We start from the raw sequence: 20,494 nt of genomic DNA, 5'->3' as shown, positions 1-20,494 counted from the left end.
CCATCGCCATCCACAGACCTCCCAGCCATCGCCATCCACAGACCTCCCAGCCATCACCATCCACAGACCACCCAGCCATCACCATCCACAGACCTCGCAGCCATCACCATCCACAGACCTCCCAGCCAACACCATCCACAGACCTCCCAGCCATCACCATCCACAGACCTCCCAGCAATCACCATCCACCGACCGTCCCAGCAATCACCATCCACCGACCGTCCCAGCAATCACCATCCACAGACCGTCCCAGCAATCACCATCCACATACCTCCCAGCAATCACCATCCACAGACCCTCCCAGCCAGGTCTGCTGCACCGCCATCCACAGACCTCTAGACCACCAGCCCCTACAATACCATCCACAGACCCACTCACAGCCAGGAAGACTGGACCACCATCCACATGCCCTCACCCTTTATTTTTAGTAGTGGCCCTGGGGAACGGGGCCCCACGGCCTAAGAAGTCTCAGGAGGTGGGCCACCAGCCCCACCCCCTTTAATTAGGAAAACGACCCTGTGGGATTGGATCCACAGGGGATAATCAGGCTCGGGGGAGGGCCACATGGCCCCCGTCCCCTCTAAAAACATAGGGCCCGTTCTAGCTACAGGAAGCTTCATCGGGCCTACTGGCCTCTACATTTTTGTTAGGTCTCGCAGAGAGCCCTTTTGCCGCCCATCCACAAAGCTGACTTTTACGATCCTGATTTGTAAAAGTGCACGTGCTCGTGACCACGCTTCTATCCCCCTGCCTTGCTCTTCAAAGGCTCCCCTTACCGTGACTCGCATTTCTGCCCAGCCATCTGTTCCACAGCCTTACTCGGATTTCTCCTCCCCCTCCCCAGCCAGCTTCCCCCAGGCCGTGTTCCCTCCCACTTTTCCTCCGCAGTCAAACACGCAAACACGTCCATCTGTTTCACAGCCTTACTCGGATTTCTCCTCCCCCTCCCCAGCCAGCTTCCCCCAGGCCGTGTTCCCTCCCACTTCTCCTCCGCAGTCAAACACGTCTCGGCAGGGATACTCACCATCCTGTGATTCTTGGCAAATCACGCAATCTCTGCCTTTCACTCGCGGAAACACGCACACCAAACTCAAACAGCCCACAGACTCTCTCTTCCACCCCCCTCCCACACTCCCAGTCTCACTTCCATTCACGCACGGCAACACGCACACCATAGCTTCTCTCTCATTCATCTGCACGTTCTCCCCCCCCCCCCCCCCCCTCCCAGACTCTCTCCCATTCACGCACGGCAACACGCCCACCATAGCTTCTCTCTCATTCATCTGCTCAAACACGCAAACACGTCTCGGCAGGGACACTCACCATCCTGTGATTCTTGGCAAATCACGCAATCTCCCTGTGCCTAGAAATGAATGTGTCCCTCTGTAATACAACTGCCTGGTGCTTATGAAAAGTGCTCTGATATATTCGGGTCGAGCTCTTCCTGCCTTTCACTCGTGGAAACACGCACACCAAACTCAAACAGCCCACAGATTCTCTCCCACCCCCCCACACTCCCAGTCTCTCTTCCATTCACGCACGGCAATACGCACACCATAGCTTCTCTCTCATTCATCTGCACGCTCTCCCCCCCTCCCAGACACTCAACGCCACCGCACCACTCAACGCCACCGCACCACTCAACGCCACCGCACCACTCAACGCCACCGCACCACTCGACGCCACCGCACCACTCGACGCCACCGCACCACTCGACGCCACCGCACCACTCGACGCCACCGCACCACTCGACGCCACCGCACCACTCAACGCCACCGCACCACTCAACGCCACCGCACCACTCAACGCCAGAGCACCACTCAACGCTTAATGTCACAGCATCACTCAGCACCACTAAAGGCCACAGCATCACCCAACACCACTAAAAACCACAGCATCACTCAGCAACACAGAAGGCCACAGCATCACTGAACGCCACAGCATCACTCTTTGCAACCAATCAACAACAACTGGTTCTAAGATGTTCTCTCGATGTTTTAAGCTTTATTAGAAATGTTACACTTATGTTCTTGGATTTTCCTCACAGTTAAATACACTGAACATAATCTTCCCATAAGTTATTTACAAAACTTTAAGCTATTGCCACTATACATTGCAATAACTTTTATTTAAGTATTAATTATTAATTAAAAAAAGCCATTATTTATAATATTGATACTTCAAAGTCATGTAAATACAAAACCTATTGCATTAGAATGCTATAGGTGTCACGTTTGCAAAAGTTAAAAATATTGGCATTGTAAATAACAAAGTTATTAATTTAGCTACTTTCAATACAGACACATAAATAAAGTATTTGTCATTTGCAATACCAATACCTCCAACTTTCCTAATGCGAGACCTATTGCATTGCAAATGCTTGTTTGTTGTTGTAATTCCTAAGTGTGATGGAAACAAAGATTTTATTAGGATCAAAACAAATCGGAGCACTGTACTTTGCGTTGTGCAAATGATAAATGTATAGATGATAAATATTTGCTGAAACCTGATTTCCACTCATGATCCTTTGTGCACTGTAATGTTTTATCAGTAAGTCTGCTATTCCTGTGTGAAGAGCAGTCTAGCCTGACTTGACAGTATCTCCTCCACTCTGATGTCTTTAAGTTTTGACTGCACAACGCTTGCGAAATCTATTTTATTAAATCTATCTTATAAGGGGCTTACATCCCGTCTTCACTGCACCATCCCTTCTTATTGGGCCATGTGCTTGTTATTTTTTTCCCTCCTTTCTTTTGAATGTAGGCTTCTTTTCCTGTGTTGCTTGGGTGTTTTTCTCGTATCGGACTCTTGTGGTCCATGTACTCATTCACATCCGCCCCTAGTCGTTTTGATGGGTGGAACTTCTTTAACCCCTCCCCTGCTGATGACGGAACCGCTCCGTCATCAGCTATGGTTGGGCTGTGCTGATGACGGAGCGGTTCCGTCATGGCCCGGCCGCCGCGCCTGCACGGCGCTGATTTCGCGCCTGCGCGGCAATTTTAATGAGCGGGGCGGGTCATGACGGAACCGCTCCGTCACCAGCACAGCTCAACCGCGGCTGGTGACGGAGCGGTTCTGTCACCAGCATGCGGCCGCCGAGCGGCCACCCCGCCCACTTAGCGCTGCGGCGGAATAGCTGCCGCAGCGAAAGGGTTAATGTGATTGCTGCACAGCGTTTGTTGTTGTCTGGGACAGCGGTGAGCTGAATCCTCTGCCTTGTTCATATGCATCCAATGGGCACTTTAACCCCGCCCCTCCATTCTCCATGGTTGGTCAGCCTTTCCTGGGTCCTACCTTGTTGCTTCCCCCCCCTCCTGCGCCGCTCACTGTTCCCCCTCCTCCGTTGCACATTAATAACACGGTAAACATTGGCACACGTATTTTCACTTCCGATTTCTTGACTATGGTTTGGCCATATGGAGTCTGTTGTCTAGTTTTATGGTTCCATCGTGCACAAGCACTGTAAATGTTATCAAGTACGCACATTTGCTAACCATTGTGGCATAACTCGTTTAGGAGCTAACTGAACATTACATGCAATTGCCATCATTCTGCCATCCCAGTGAATAAAGTTACTTGAACTCGTGGTCATGCATATGTTTTACATGTTTCGTTCATTTGTCTCCTGGTATCAACTAAGGTTATTGTTGGTTTCCTTCGGGGTTTCAGCATGTACTAAGCTAAATTGGCTATGTCTATTTTCCACGCTGCACTGTCGGCAACGAAGGCGTTTCACATTTTTTGCTTGGCTACTCTTGGCATTCTGGTCTGCCGGTTCATCATAACTCAGCTGTTTATATATTATGTTGCAGCGAGCATTGCATTGTTTATTCACTGTGTTATTTCTTGCATCACTGCTCATTACTGGAGTATGGTAGTTTTGAGGTCTCGCCTTTTCCATTCCGAAGGAATGGGAAATGGCGAGAATTCAAGTGCTCAAAATACTCGTGAAACCACTGTTTTTTTCGTGCGGTTTTCTTCGAGTTCACGTGGCCACAGGCACGCGCTTTTGTGCCATAAACTTTCACGGGCATCTGTTCCCCCAATGTCCCTCCCACCCTTCCTTTGATCTTGCCGCGAGTTCTTACAGGCTAATGGCCCTCCCCCAGCACAGAGCGTGCATCGCTTTAATTAATTACAACGAAGCAGCAGCACATATAGGCCCCAAAATTGAAAACTGTCCATGAAAAGACACATTTTCCTAAAGAGAAGAAAGCCAGGAGCATCATTTATCGTTCTGGGGAGACAAACTTGCCCTTTCGCTTGGCCTTTCTTGGTTCACAGAACACCTCTCCGCTTCCATTTTCTCCCCAGCAGGCATGTGACACAGGAGATAAGACAATAGTGCTGCCTTTCTTCTCCAACTGAAATACCCCTTGCCAAAAGCAGGATCTTTACACCCTCCCTGCTCTTTCCTAAAAGAAAAGCCCTGCTAGGTTTTGCTCGTTTATGAAATTAAAGATGTGGCTTCAGAATACCAGACATGTGACCTGCTTAAAAAGCAGCTGTAAACAGTTTGCACAAAACCACAGGCTGCACTGTGAGATTTGAACGGCAAATCGCAGAGGAAAAAGTCAGAGCAGATGCAATTCACATATTTCTGAGCAAATACGAAGAAATAAAACGCTTACCTCTGTGGATGCATTGTTAAAAGAGTGTTATGTCAATACTTAGAAAACATGGAGGCCAGACTCTGTTCTCAGACAGAAAGGGCTTGGCACTTCGGCTTGATGATCAGGCCTGCTGATCGAAGCTCGTCGTACATAGGCTGCTCCCATGTGTGCGGATGTGAAACGTCAACGGATTGGCCGAAACACTTCCTGAGTGATTATCTTTGTGCGGCTCTGGTGAGCAGGAGCCATTCTGCGAGGAGAAAAGAGACAGGCTTCTTACTGCTAGGCCTTTCCTTCAGCAGCCCGTTTTCCAACGTGTCAGGAACGCAGTTTTAATAACGTACGGGTCGTTTCTTGGGTCACACAGATCATGTAAGATGTAAAATATATCTGCAATGATCCCAACGTCGTGAGTGTACGTTTTTTAAAGTTACAATGTTTACACGGCAGCGACTGGTGACTAAAAGAATCGTTTAAAGTTGTTACAATACTGCACTTAGCACCTCGAAGCTACCGGAAGGTAACGAAACACTGCAAATGTGCCGGGTAATGTTGCAATTTCGAGCTAAGGCCGTACTCAAACGCATGTTTACGTGACACGGAGAAATTACGATCATCGTTGTGCCGGTTTCTCGCATTAGGATTATTAAAACGCCAAAACTAAACTTGTGTTGCACGCTTCCAGGCACACTTTTAACGCTAGGAGGATATTTAGAAAATAATTTCCGATGCAAATCGCTTCTAAAAATCTGGCAGAGGTTTGCAGTCAGCACTGCCCAGACGCTCTCACTGCCCCCTCCCCCGAGGCATATTCCAGCCGAGGAGGGTGAAAATAGCTCTGGCATTTCATCGTCAGATCGAGGCAGCTCGCGCGCTATTAACCCGTGAGAGGGCTGCTCTTTAAAACCACGCTGGGTTTATAAGAGATGTATTCTGGCCTATACGCTGTTTTATATTTTAAATAGTTACACTTTCCTACAAACAAGTTTTTTATTCTTTGGCAGTCATTTTTTAAAATTTAGTATTTAAACAAATGCAGGCATAAAATATGCTTACATGAAACACTTTCCGGGGTGAAGCTATCGACAGCTCAGCAGGTGCAGTGCAAGGGACGCAAAAGATGCAAGGGGCCCCTCTATATGTCTGTCTTCTAAAATTCAGCATGATATGTTGTGTGCTTGGAGGCCGGAGGAATTTTTTTCTTGCTTGCATTAGGATCTATGGTCATTTTTATGCGTCTCTGGATGGTATTGTTTTCTGTGAGCTATAATATTGATTCCAACTAGTTCAGGTATATAAGACATTAACCCATGTGTTTCTCGTTTTTTGCGACTCGAGTTATCATATGATTCCATGTCTTGAGAACCATATATTCCAAACCTGGACTTTCATCTTGCGTATCATTGTTCTCACGTCTGGGCTTTAGATGTGTTCAATTGAACAACTAAATCATTAACATTTTGATGCTGCGTTTTCAGACTCCGGGCTGAATTCTGCCGCTTTAAAAACAACACAACTGTGATCCCTTGCAAATACAAGCAGACTAATAAATAACATCAATGCTGACAAGTCGAACAGACCACTACAATCCTGATCCATCATAGTGATTTCGATACCAAATAAAAATAAATTTAAAAAATCACTCAAAGGGTTTACATTTCAGCTGTAGCTACTATGCAAAACAAAAAAATAAAATGTCATTTAGAAAACCAATAGCTCAAACTTTCCTACTGCGAGACCTATTGGCAACGCCAGTGCTTGTTTAAGCTACTACTGTTACATGTCAGGACTTGTAGTGTGTTATTGTGTACATGTCGGCACTGAAGGGGGTCACACCCATGCTAGTGTTGCAGCCATACTGGTTTGGCAATTTAGTAGATATGGGGCACTCTATATGACACGCGTACACGGTTGGTACACAGGTGGCACTTTGCTTTTCAGTTTCTTAGTTTTTACCACTCCAAGCACATTGATCTCATGCTTAGCGCTATACGTCATACGGATTTGGCATGTACTGCCGTGCACGTTTTAAATTCACGTCTATCAGTGTGTTGCCCATGGTGGTTTTTGCATATTTCTGACTCTGCAGTTTTTGTCAGATTTTTACCCCTCACTAGTGTATGCTGTTGTTTGAACCCTGCCTCCCTGAAATGAGACACATGAAGAAAAGCTCCTCCTTCCTGTGTCTTCGTGCATGCTAGCCACGAACACCACTCCTGTTGAGAGTTTGCCTTAACAGTAAAGATGACCCAGGTCCCAGAGGGTGTCGCTTCATTGCTCTCCATACCACACCAGGTCCCTTAAAAACACCAGATTCCACAGTGGAATTACAATTCATTAAATAAATAACCTGTTACAGAGCTGCTATATAACGTGTTTCATTTAACTAATTCTTGGGGCACTTTTATATAGCGCCCGCATCCCCCAAAGGTACAGGAGCGCTTTATATTATCACCAGTTACTTCATACAAGCTCACAAGTAACTAATTGCCCACACGTTTAAACCTGTTTTTCACGTTTGTATTCTAGGGTCCGTTTTTATATAGCACCAAAATCACCCGAAGGTACAGGAGCTCTTCATATTACCACCAGACAGTGCACAATATATTGCCTTTCTCAATAAACAAGTCATACACTTTTACAGAGTTTCGTTAATTTGGATTGCACCACTGCTCACCAAGTCCAAACTGTTTATTTTAGTGACTCAGGGTTACCACTGAATGTATTTTTAGCGGGTGCTCCGCACCTCCCCTGGTTTGTCAGCAGTGTGACGTTTTTAGGTTTTGCCGGGCAAGCTGCGCACTGCGCAGCTGCAGGGAAACCTTATGAGAAGAGTAGAGTGCTTTGGTCCCCGCCTCTGTTTCCATTGGCTCGCTCCATAAATGGAGGCTAGCCATTGGAACCGAGATCTGTCCGTCATGGCCGGACCAGATTCGTGGGCGTTCCCGCGATTTCTTCCCTCTCCGCCCTTTTCGCATCGTCAACGTCATCGCGGCGGTGGGCGGAGGTTTTTTCTTTTTTTTATGTGTTTGTTTTCGTCATTCCATGCCGACCACGGCCGCCGGAAGAAGTACAGATGAGTGCTTTGTTTTTCTTGCCTTCCCGCCCCCTCCCCCTGTCCTGTGCCCATTCCCGCCCCCCTCCCGCTGTCCGTGTCCCACTTGTAAATGCTTGTTAGTTTAGGTTTTTGCACTCAATGTTTTCACGTGTTCACTCTGTAGAAAGGATGAGATGCACAAAAAAAACAAGGCCTGAGATGTAGAGATGCTGATAACGAAGGACTGTAGAACTCTAAATGTGGGGAAGAGAGGTGATGTAACAGGCGAACAGGGAGAGTGTGAAGCAAAAAAAAGATTAAATATAAACTTAAAGAAAAGAGGCAAAAAAGAAAACAGAAAGGGGGTGCACACAAAAGGAATACACAAGCCTCGTGCAATTTCAATACATTTACACACAGCTCATTATACCCGCTTGTGTCACCAACTGTTGGTAGCTCTCGCCACCTAGTGGCAATATAAAAAAAAGCTTTGCAAAATAATTTGAAAGTAAGTGTAAGGCTTGGATGCATAAAGTGAATATTCAACCCCGGGCACGAGAGTAACCCAGCTCCGCAATTCGGTAGCTCTCTCCGCAGGTTTTGTGGCAAGTGGAGCACGTTAATCCACATTATGAGAGCAAGCTCGTTCAAATCTGATAAGGATTTATAAAGTATGTTTATGTGGGTTCTTTACGTGAGTTAGGGGGGTAAGTTGGTGGCAAATTGTGCATTTTAAAACCACATCCATGAAGCTGTCTAATCTCCTACCCAAAGTGTGGGAACCAGCGGGGGGAGAAGGTCATGGTAATCCAGCTTGTTTGCCTGATGCTGACTTCCCTGGCGTCAGAGGCCCGCCCCCACCAGTTTCCCAGCTCAGCCACCTCCGTTCTTACCAAAGCAATGCACAATCCACGAAGAAGCCATGACGCTTGGAAACCAAACCAGTCTTTTTTGGCACAATCATCCTTAGCAGTGTCTGTGCAGAATCGGACCATGTCTTATACCTACAGCATTATAGAACTCCTCCTCAGAACTACGGCTATAGGGCCTTAGGGAAAAGTAGGAAGGGGCAGAGTTGCAATTACTGGCGCATCCCTGCAAATTAGCAGGGATGCGCCAGTAATTGTGCGCCGCAGCTCCGCCACCCAGGATGCGCCACATTTACAATGCGGCGCACCATGGGGCAAAAACAGCACAGATGCATCACGCATCTGTAGCGTAAAAGCGGCGCATTGCAGGAGTTGCATCGCAAGCGCGACGCAGCCAGAAATGCTTCGGGGGTGCCCTATCTGGACAATGCTGCGTCAAGCCTTGCGCCTGCTTCAAGCAGACGGAGGATTTTGACACAGCATTGACCTAAAAGTGACTGAGTGAAATCTTGTAGATTTCACTCAGCCACTTTTAGGAAGCGTTCCTGCGCAGGTAAGCCCCCCCTGTGCCGGAACGCCTCCTTATGGTGCAGGGCTTTACAACGTGACTCATCTCCCAGATGCGTCACATTGTTAATACCCCGCTCCATCGTCACAAAAATGACGCAACAGCGGCACAAAAGAGGCGCAAGGGGCTTGTAAATCTGCCCCGAAGGGTCTGAATCAACAAGTTAATACTGAAATCTGAAAGAGTCTTGGGAACTGTCTGCTATTCTCAAACTGAAAGAGTGAATTTCACCAAGTCTACAGGGTAAGGCAATGGCCATTGAGAACATGGCCGCCAGGGTAAAAACCATGTAAGTCCCTCTCACAGAGGAAAAAAGGTCAAAGTTCACCACGATCTTTCTTATCCATAAAATTGGGGGCAAGGAAAGGAGACACAAGACATAATTCAAAAGCCAGGGACTAGAAAAGTCAAGAATCAACTTCATTACTTGCTGTATCTATCCACAGGTACATGACACAGTAGAATCCTCTGAGGAAGTGTCAGCATTGCTCTATGCAATCTAGTGGGTTATGATGAGCCAGGAGATAGGCGCAGTCATCTGATATATTGCTTCTCGCCAGTGAGGTTGAGAATGTGTGGACCTTCATCAAAGATTCAAGTTACAAGCCATGAACCATGAGAGTATCAACAACATATTGATTGAAACCTTATTTGAAAAAAGAGATCTCAGCCTTGGGGTGAAATCCCATGCAGTCAAATGTTGTTCTTGCCCACTCTCACAATGTGGCATCTGTCTGTGCACGAATCAGCATGACTGCTAGCCATTTGACTAGAGTGTTGATTTTGTCTCACTTTTTCCTTTCTTGTTCTTCTTGTGGCCGGAGAAAGTATGGCCTTTTTAGGTTTCGCCTGGCGTCCACTGAACAGCAGCGTTCGCGCCGGCAAAAACTTTTGAGAAGAGTATGGTGCCTTTGTCACGCCTCTCACTTCCGTTGGCTAGCTCTATAAATGGAGGCTAGCCATTGGAAGTGAGATCTGTCCGTCATGGTCCGAGGCGATTCGTGGGCATTCCGGCGAGGTTCTCATCCTGCCCCTTTTCTCACGTCATGCGGCTGTGGGCGTGTTTTTTTTTTTTTTCTCCCGTGATGTTTTCGTCTTTTTTGGAAGTGCCTTTAGCCGGAGTGGTCGGCGAGATTTACGTTGCCAGGAAGTAGTTGTTATTTTCGATCAGGTAAGCAGCATTTTGTTTAGAATTTGGCTCCGTGTTGTGAATGTTTGTGTTTGCACAGTATGCTTGTAACAGATTTTTTTTTTATTTGAGATTTATTTTGGCTTGTCTTTTACTCGTCTCGTGTATCCCATCTTATGTCGCCTCCCCTTTGTGTGTCTCGTTGCTGTGTTTGTGCGTGTATCCTGTCTCGTCTATCCCGTCTCATGTTGTCTGTTTGTTTGTTTTACGTTTTTAGGTTTCGCCTCCGTGTGCCTGTTAACCCGCCCCCCCCCCCCCCCCTCCCGCTGTCCGTGAGCCCGCTCACCCGCCCCCCTCCCGCTGTCCGTGGACCCGTCCTACCCCAATGAAAAGGTAGCAAATGCGTCCACTTCGCATTGAAGCGGGAAGCAGGGAAGAAAGGGAGTTGTTTGACTTGGTGTCTGTTGTGGCAGCTGCTGGCTACCATCAGCCCCGCAGAGCTGCAGTTGCAAGCGTGAGACCCGTTGACGAAGGGGCACAGGGCCTCTCTTCCGGTGGTCCTCGCTTGGTACAGTAATGGTGCTCACAAGGCGCTCAGACGCAATAGCATCTTTTTGCCTGGCTGGTCTCCCTCCCTCGCCGAGCAGTGCCTAGATTCCGTTCGGCACAGCTGATTAGCTGACCACCAGCCAATACGAAGGGGCTCCTGCAAATAGTATCCAATAGCGCACGGTTCAGGAAGGGTGCACATCAGAGCAGCTGAGCACACCAGCAGGGGCTTATTTACGCCAGGACCCGTGGGCATGAGGGGTCAACTTCACCTCCATTAGTGCCAATGTTTTATTACAAATGTATGTGAGGGGGCCCATTTTCTTCCTTAAACTAGTGCCCATGAAACTCTTTCTACATCACTGCCCACACACCCTTGTTGACAGTCTGCCAGCCCTTCTTTCCATTTCATGGATTGCCACTTCCGGAAGCCCCACCGTCCATGATGCCTCCATCATGCCAGGGGCCCGTGTAGAGCAGTGACCCTGCAGACAGAGGCTCCAGGTTCAAGTGCCACCTGACCACATGGCCCAGTCTCAATCCGTGTACACAGACCACCAGGATCGGACTGGCCCGATTGGCTGGTCTGACAGATCAGTATAAGTATTGTTTGTTTTTTTTAGAAGTTTGTAGGCCTATTTATGGCGTGATGGGTACGTTTTTAGCGATGATCCCCCGCTATTACAACACACATTGGCCGCAGACAACACAGATGCATGCATGGAGCCCCCCATACTTTTTTAAAGAACAGCCCAACGTTGCTTTCCTTCAATTTGTGATTTTGTGTACACACTTCTTATTTTCTTTCCATGAGACAGTCGAAAGCATTTAAAGTGATTTTCAGTCTGTAGAATAGACTGCACTTTTTTTGTAATGTTCAGGTTAGCACTGTTGTGGTTCTGCTACAGTAGTTTGTAAAAAGAGGTTGTACATTTTAAATATTGCCTATTCCTTCTACATTTTCATTTGTTATACTTTTTAGGTTTCGCCTGGCGTGTGTGTGTGTGGGGGGGGGGCTCTGGGTGTGTGTGTGTGGGGGGGGCTCTGTGTGTGTGTGTGTGTGGCTCTGGGTGTGTGTGTGGCTCTGGGTGTGTGTGTGTGTGTGGCTCTGGGTGTGTGTGTGTGTGTGGCTCTGGGTGGGTGTGTTTGTGGGGGGGGGCTCTGGGTGTGTGTGGGCCTCTGGGTGTGTGTGTGTGGGCCTCTGGGTGTGTGTGTGTGGGCCTCTGGGTGTGTGTGTGTGGGCCTCTGGGTGTGTGTGTGGGCCTCTGGGTGTGTGTGTGTGGGCCTCTGTGTGTGTGTGTGGGCCTCTGTGTGTGTGTGTGTGGCTCTGGGTGTGTGTGTGTGTGGCTCTGGGTGTGTGTGTGGCTCTGGCTCTGGGTGTGTGTGTGTGTGGCTCTTGGTGTGTGTGTGGTAGTAATTGCTGTCTGCTGAGATCGTCCGTAGGGTACAATAGGTCTCACATTGCGAGAGATTAAGCTAATGGCAATGTAAATGACAAAACCAACACATAAATACAAATTTTGTCATTTACAATGCCAATAACTCTAACTTTTCCAAAGGCGAAACCATTGCATTGTAAATGCTTGTTTCCTTTACCCGCAGGCATGGATCGAATTAAAGGTTATGTGGCTGCATTGTACCCACATCAGAATACATTCTACTCAAAGGAGGGGCTAGGGTGTCTCCGTTAAATACTGATTTAGCTTCTCTTACTTGCTTTACCCCTGCATGCCCGGACAGCCTGTCATGGTGGTGTGCCTACTGTTCTCCTCCCAACTTCTCCTTTTAAATAATAGGTGGGTGGTCTTTCCACTGCCTGTATTTTTTTCTATTTTTTTTCTTACAAGGTTAATAAGTAGTAGTATCCTCTTCCTCCTTGAACAGGGCATGTTTTGCCCCTGCCAAAATGTTGGCTATTCCAGACACAGTGTCCAGTGCAATATATTTATTGCCTTGCTCAATAAACAAGTCATAACACTTTGTTGACAGAGTTTCAGTAACTTATATTGCACAACTGCTCACCAAGCTATAACTTAAAACAAAAAGCAGCATATTAATCAGAAAGGCAAAGGCTAATGCATTTCCAAATGCTTGTTTAATGTGAGCTATTCACAGAATTATCCATAACTTCCGCTCTCCCCTCCCATCTTGGCCCAGATGCTGACGAAGATTGGTGCTCCCCGCAAGAAACATACCTTGCATGACCCTTCCGAAGTCCTGGAGGTGGAGCTCCTCGGTGCGAAAGAACAGTTAAGTGTCTTGTCCCTGTGTCTCTGTTTATGTGCAGTCATTGTGTTCAGTGACTGTAGGCTGGATTCCTCGTGGGAAGGGGTGGGTAACAGGCTTTATATCTGGCAAAAGCATTATAGCCTTCAGTGTTCTTCTGTGTCCTAAGACCTACCAACACTTGTTACAGTGCCCTAGTAACCAGAAGCAAATAGTGTTTTGAAAAGCAATCTTGTTGCCTGGGAAGTGTGTATTAGAGCCACAGTGACTGATCTGCTTAAAGTTAGTTTGCAGCTGAGAGTTCTGCAGTGCCAGGGCAGAAGTGGCAAGATAGGTCATTTGACAGTCCTCCACCCACACCAACAAGGGCCTCCTTATGTCCCAAAATCCTCTGCCTGCAATAGTGATAAACACTCCTCTCCCGCAGTCGTATAAGTCAATAAGATGTAGCTCTTTTCTTCTCTTTCCAGGATCAGTGTGCTACGCAGGGACATTTTTCCTTTGGAGAAGGCTAAAATTGAAGCTCTCGCCAGTGAGCTGGGTGAGTATCCTTCTGAGGGCAACCAAGCCAGAGCGATTTCAAAAGCTGCCCATTTGAGGATTTTTAGCAACGCTGCTTGGTTGAGGGTAAACCAGGACACCCCTTGTATAGGGAAAAGTTTTCATTTATGAAATTGTGAACAACGTTGTCAACTGTAGAATGAGGTGGACATGAGGCAGAAGACACAACCAGTGTGGTAAGCGATGTAGGCTGCTTAAGCAATAAATACCAAAGTAAGGTCAGTGGGGAGAGTACAAGAGCAGAATGAGGTACATTGAATCTGGCTTGGTGTGCGGAATACACAGTAGAGTATGAGATGCATCGAATCTGGGTTGGTGTATGAAGTACACAATAGGGTGTATCTTGGTTGGTGTGAAGTCCTCAGTAGGGTGTATGAGGTACTTCGGATCTGGGTTGGTGAATGGAATACACAATCAGGTGTATGAGGTACACCAGATCTGAGTTTGTTGAGCGGAGCACACAATAGGGTGTATGTGCAGGGCTCGAAAATCAGGAAAATGGTACTAGTCCTGCAGGTCTAGTACCTTGAAAAATCTCCTCGACCCAACAGTAACCTACTTGACCTCCGTCTCTGAAAGCGGAGCAAATGTGACAAGATAACCAGAATTAAAGGCATCTTTATTGCTCAGTCCCTGTGTGAGCAATAAAAAGGCCTTTAAATCTTGTTATCTTGTCACATTTGCTCCGTTTTCAAAGACCAAGGACGGATGTTTGTATGTTTTCCTACTCGGCAGAAAGGGCGAGTGGGACCTAAAAATAGCTCGACCTCATAAAATTTACCTTGCAAATGTGAGCGGTCGAGTGGATTTGTCGCGCCCTGTATGTGGTACATCTGATCTGGCTTGGTGTGTGGGGTACACAATATGATTTTTACAGTGTATTGCATCAGGCTCAGTCTGGGGAAGAACCCCTCATAATGAATGAGATGATCTCAACTAAATGTGCACTTGAAACTGTCCCAGAGGTGTGCATGTTTTTTTTGTGTGGAGGATTTTAGCCCTTCTACCATGTCATTGTAATGCATGGTCCTTCAGATGTGTTGGGTGGGTGCAATACTCATTTGCTACCTTTGATTGAATGGACTTCCAGTTTGAACAGGGCTGCTGGTGTTAATTTAGCTGCTGTTTTATGTTTCCTAGATGAACGATCAAAGCAGCCGGTGGAAGAAATCACATACCGTAAGGCCCTTCGAATTGCTCTGGAAAATTTGAACAAGAACTTGAAGCGCACACGCTCTTCGCTTGATAAGGAAACTTCACCCACTGCTGCTCCGAATGTCCGCAAAGGCAAGCTTTCTCGTTCTGTGGCTTTAAATGGCTCTGCAGCAGACTCTATCGGGAAAGTTGTGAGGGCGGACACAAGTTCAGATGGGCCGAGTGAGAGGCAAAGATCTCCTAACTTGTCGAGCTGCAGTACCAAAGCCTCTGTCAAACTTGAAGACAAGGCACCAGTTATGGGTGAAAGCAAAGCAAACTCAAGAAAAGCCTCTGATGCAAGGAGGGAGGATCCCTCTAGTACTCCAAAACCAAGAAAGCCAGCCCTCAAGGTGGCAAAGGAGAGGAAAGCTGCCACCATTTCTTCAGACTCTACACCTTCTTCTCCTGGAGATGAGAAGAAACAGAAAACACCAAAGAAATGCCTCAGAAACTCTCTTCAGTTGGATGGTCTTGCTACTGGGACGCACCGCGTAAGTCTTGAGAATGTCCCAGTTTCGGGGTTCCGCCATTCCATTCCACCCACCCTCCTGAAAAAAGGTTCATGTACCAGCAGCCACACCCGCCAAAAATCTGGGAAACTCTATGCAAACAATAACCCCTTTCAGGAGACAGACCGGCGCGCGTTGATTGAGGCCCAGAATTCATCCAGTATGGATTGTGTGACAGACAACCTAGGAAAATCACGTGTGACTTGTAAGCAAGGCTTGGAACAGAACAGATGCCAGAGTTGCCCGGACCCCTTCTCTTCTTCCATCTCCCAGACTAAGTCCTCTAGGGAGACTCGTCGGTCCGGGAGCTATGCCCTATGCAAACCCACAACATACCAACTTCCTGATTTCGAGGTGGACGAGAAAGGTACCACTGTGGATGGGCAGTGTTTTTTATACTGACCAGAGACGCCCACGGGGCTTAGGCTGCATCACTGATGTCCTTTGTGTGTGCGCTGCCTGCAGGTCTCTTCTGTGGGCTCTTATGATTGTGTCTGGATACCAGTCTCGTGGATTCTTGTCATGGTGTGCAAACGGGGAGCTCCCTGCTTCTACATCTACAGCGAGGGTTGGGTCTCTGTGTGTTGAGTAAACTGCTTGACCTTAGGTTTCTTCTTTGGGTCTGCTTCCTTGCATGGCATGTTTGTGCAACATTTGAATCTCTACTGACAATCCTTCTATCCAGGGTCCTCTGAGTGAACACTCTTCTTAAAGGGCTGCCTGTGATTGTACTGATCAGCTCTCCTTACTAGTCAGTTTGTTTCTTTGGATTGTTTGGTCGCTTGCCTTGACGTGAGCTCAATCTCTCCTGCAAATCTTCATTGTATTTCTTGGGTAAGCTGTTACCCTCTTCTGCAGCGCTGTGATTTCTGTTCCACGGTTAAGTTCCTGCTGTCTCCTTTGACGCAGTAGTCTTTGTCCGTTGAGTTTGAATGTTCTGTGTCCCTGGGAGAGTGCATGCTTTTGCCAGTAGGGGTGTTGTTTTACTCCCTTCGATGGGCGCCAGTTGTCCCTGCAGGTATCCCATGGGTGAGTGCCTGATGTCCCTTAAGGCTGCAGTCTTTGTCCCTTGGGTGAGTGCCTGCTGTCACTGCCGGCCTGTCGTCTTTATCCCTCGGGTGAGTGCCTGCTGTCCCTGCCGGCCTGTCGTCTTTATTTCTTGGGTGAGTGCCTGCTTTCCCTGCCGGCCTGTCGTCTTTATCCCTTGGGTGAGTGCCTGCTGTCCCTGCCGGCCCGCGTCTTTATTTCTTGGGTGAGTGCCTGCTGTCCCTGCCGGCCTGTCGTCTTTATCCCTTGGGTGAGTGCCTGCTGTCCCTGCCGGCCTGTCGTCTTTATCCCTTGGGTGAGTGCCTGCTGTCCCTGCCGGCCTGTCGTCTTTATCCCTAGGGTGAGTGCCTCCCATCCCTGAAGGCTGTAGTTTTTGTCCCTTAAAAAATGATTGTTTTTTTCTATTCATTATGTGAGAAAAAAAAATTCCGGGTAGCTGGGAATGCCTCGGATACTTCCTAAGAGACCACCAGTTAGATTTGTGTAGCATTCTGTAAAATGCATAGTGTTATATATGGCCCTCCCTTTCACTCGCTGTTCCTTCCGCCATTGTCTCATTTTCCTTCATTCAGTTTACTCCCTTCTGCTCTCACTTGGTCTCTATTGTTCACGCTCCCTGTTCCTTTCCTCATCGTGCTCTCTCTCATCGTGCTCTCTCTCATCGAGCTCTATCTAATCGAGCTCTCTCTCTTCGTCATTCTTCCCTTCTTGTTTAATTCCTCATGTCCTTCCTGAATGTTTACCTCTCACAGTGCTGTTCTGACTTTCCTTTCTCTCCACCATAGCACCATAAATTAACCCTGCTTGCCTTTCCCTCTTTCCATGCACGCTCATCTTTCCTACCTTTTAATGTTCTTCTGTAAGCTCTATGTTCAGCATTTCACTCTTTCCATAAGGTTGTCTCTTTGCTGCTGTATTTAAATTAGAGTCCTTGTTTGAACTGTGTCTGTAGTGATGGAGTTTTTCCATCAGAAAAATTTCGTAAGCGAGTGATGCTGTGCTGAAATAAAAATCTCATTTAAATTCATTGACAGACGTGATGTCCTCTGATCTGTCTGTGGAGTTTAGCTCGCCAGAGTGTCAAAGCCATATCTCCTCATGGGTTCAGGGAGAGGCTGAGGACGACGACGAGGATGACGAAGAGTTGCCAAGTATTCTCCTGCAGCAAGGTGAGTTGCTGAGATTTAGACAAGAGAACTCAGTGTAACGTTCTTCACTTCCAGCTGAGAGAACCTGGCAGAGAGTTTAGTTGTTTACAGGCAAAAGAACACAGTGTAGACTTTTCATTTTTAGGCAAGAGAACCGGGTATAATGCTAAACCATTTATGGGCAAGAGAAACGCGTATAGAGTTCAAAATTATTTACAGGCAAGAGAAATGGGTATAGTGCCGAATCCTTCAAAGGCAGCAGAACCAGGTATAGTGTTAGTTATTTATAGGCGAGGGAACCTAGTATAGTGTTTCTCATTTAGCAGCCAGTAAACTATCAGTCATTTACAGGTAAGTCTGAGTTGGAGCGCAGTCATTTTCGGATGAGAATATAATGTAGAAGTAAGTAATTTGCAGGCGTGGCCCATTACGGAGTGGAGTCCTTTACAGGTGCAAGCCTGTTATTGTGCTAAGCCGTTTACAGGTGAGATCCCAGTACAGTGCCCAATCATTTACAGGTGAGAGTGCAAAAAAAAAACTCGGCGACTTACAGGTGCTTAGTATAGGTCTAAGTTATTTGCAGGTAAGAGCCCTGCATAGTGTTTGTCATTCACAGTTGAGGTCTAGTATCAAACTTGAGGTCCAATGTAGATTTTGACAGAGTACTCTGTCATAAACATGACTGAGCATCCTGTCCGCCCAACCGGCTGTTTGCCGACCCTGTTCTTGGGGGGCCACCAGCCAGCGGGGTTCCGTCGATGGAAATCTTCCTCAGACAGCCTCAGGGAGTAGGGGCCATTGGAGAAAGAAAAGGCATGACACCACCTGCCCTATGTAGAATGGACATGTGACTTCACTGCTCACCGCCAGGTCAAACTTGACACTGAGCGACCGAACAAAACAGTGATACCCACCCTTGGGGGACAAAGGGGGATGGAAAGGGAGTGGGACTCGCTGTATGTGGCCATTAGTCAACAAAAACTTTGAAAAGATAGTTGATTGACTGTCAAAACTGACTGTGGCTGTCAACCAAATGTTTGTACCTTAACAGCAGTACAACAGGAACTGCCATGACGGCAGCGCCTGTAGAGCACGCAGATCAATACTGAGCCCCCTGTGATCTCTAACTTTGAGCGTTTTTATGGAAAACAAAAAAGTTTGGTGTGTGGTCACTTTAAAGATGGCGGCTGTGCACTATACTTATCAGCACCCTCACAGAGTCCACCGTAGCAACGTTTCCTGTAAATGTACTGAGATCACTGCCGGGCTGGCAGTGATGTCTGGAGTCGTCAGAAGCATTCTGGCTGAGATGGTGGGGGAGGTGACCTCTGCCACCAAGATAGACTGTGGGCCACTTCCTGGGCCTGGCCTGATACTTAGCCATTTACAAGTGAGAGCACAGTATAGTGTTAAATCATTTGCAGGCAAGAGAGAACCTTTTATAGCGCTCAGTCATTGGCAGATAAGAGCCTGGAATAAAGATCAGCCATTTGTATATATGTGTTTGAGTATAGTGCTTAGTCATTTTTTATGTGAGAGCCTAGTATAGTGCTTAGTAGTTTACCAGTGAGAGCCTAGTATAGTGCTTAGTCGTTTACAAGTGTGGTCCTCTGTCGTTTACAGGTGAGCCTAGTTTGGCCCTCAGTTGTTTACAGGTGAGAGCCTAGTATAGTGCTTAGTAGTCGTTTACAGGTGTGGTCCTCTGTCGTTTACAGGTGAGAGCCTAGTTTGGCCCTCAGTCGTTTACAGGTGAGAGCCTAGTTTGGCCCTCAGTCGTTTACAGGTGAGAGCCTAGTGTAGTGCGCAGTCATTTTAAGTGTGCCTACATTGGCATGCTAAACCTTATATAGTGCCTCTTGGCATGAGCGTGTCATTTTGATGCTTGGCAAAACCTGTCCGCTTTGCTGCTTGGTTTGTTCTCTTTGGCACTTATGGGCCCAATTATTTGCTTTGGGGGTTTGGTAGCCCCCCCCCAATGTTCACTTCCACCTGCTTTCTTGACCCTGTTTTGGCCTTTACCCTGTATTATAGTTTTACATTCTAGGTGTGCTTAGCTTCCCCCGCCAATATGGCATTTAACAGGCACCCTCTGATTTTGGGCTTGGTTGCCCCCACCAGCTTTGGTGGACAACTTCCCTTATTAATTTTCGCATGTGACTGCTCCCCCTAGCTCTCCTTCTGTGTTTTGCGTGCCCTCGGGCTCTGGCCCAAAGCAGCTCTGTGTTCTCTTGCTGTATTTGTTTCTTATAACAATTCTTCTTTTTCTAGAGCCGTGTTCCATAGAGACGGGGATGTTGGTCTGGTGCAAATACTACAAGTACCCTTACTGGCCTGGTGTGGTGAGTGAGTTAATCACTGGGTCTGGTGCCGGGGTAGCAATGTTACTGTGCTGGTGTGAATGTGTGTCGGCCTCTGCTGCTGTGCGGCAGACTGTGTGATTCTAAATGCCAAGAGGATAAAAGAGTGCCGGTCTCTACACGGACTACCAAGCAAAGGTCTTAAGATTCTTTGTCAAATCTTTAAAGACCTTAAACAAACCGGTTCTACTGTTCCTCCATCTAGCCATACTTGGTGACCCCAAATAAAGATGGCTCTCCCAGATTTGTTTCTCGACTGGTGACTTGTAAATGATACCTAAAGACAATCCATGTAAAAATGGGATGCCCATCAAGAGGATAGGAAGATAATTCTACTATGTCAATCACACTCACAGGAAATAGTGGCTTTTCTACACAATCTAGGTTATTCAATCAATGTAAAAAAAATCGAATCTGTAGTCACATCAGATAGAGACTCAGTGTGATAACTGCAAAATGCTATTATACATCCACTCTGTGGTTCCCCTTTACTGGACATCACTGCCTCAGACAGTGAGGCACTTCGTCAAGTTGCCTGGGGTGATGGTATTGTGTATTGCATTGGTTCATGGTGCAAGTCTCCGCATGCTCCATAGCAGGAACGTTTACTGAGCCATTGGTTCACAGCTACGGGAAAGATCTAGTGTTGTCATCCAGCATCTGGCACCACAGTTGGGAAAGTTT

The 20,494-nt window shown here is 47.3% G+C and overlaps 1 protein-coding gene across 1 annotated transcript in view; it reads left to right on the top strand.

Annotated features, from left to right (window-relative positions):
* Positions 1-20,494, top strand: part of PWWP3A (PWWP domain containing 3A, DNA repair factor) — a 91,008-nt gene that overhangs the window by 6,922 nt on the left and 63,592 nt on the right. Inside the window, exons 2-6 of the mRNA XM_086946669.1 lie at positions 12,923-13,014; positions 13,462-13,532; positions 14,693-15,625; positions 17,340-17,474; positions 19,722-19,792. Coding sequence (XP_086802795.1) covers positions 12,923-13,014; positions 13,462-13,532; positions 14,693-15,625; positions 17,340-17,474; positions 19,722-19,792 — 1,302 coding nt within the window. The remainder of the gene's footprint in view (positions 1-12,922; positions 13,015-13,461; positions 13,533-14,692; positions 15,626-17,339; positions 17,475-19,721; positions 19,793-20,494) is intronic.

This window comes from Lissotriton vulgaris, chromosome 12 (genome assembly GCF_964263255.1).
Source record: "Lissotriton vulgaris chromosome 12, aLisVul1.2, whole genome shotgun sequence".
NCBI classification, from domain to species: Eukaryota; Metazoa; Chordata; class Amphibia; order Caudata; family Salamandridae; genus Lissotriton; species Lissotriton vulgaris.
Note: the sequence above shows the minus strand (reverse complement) of the source record. Positions and strands in the feature narration are given on the sequence as shown.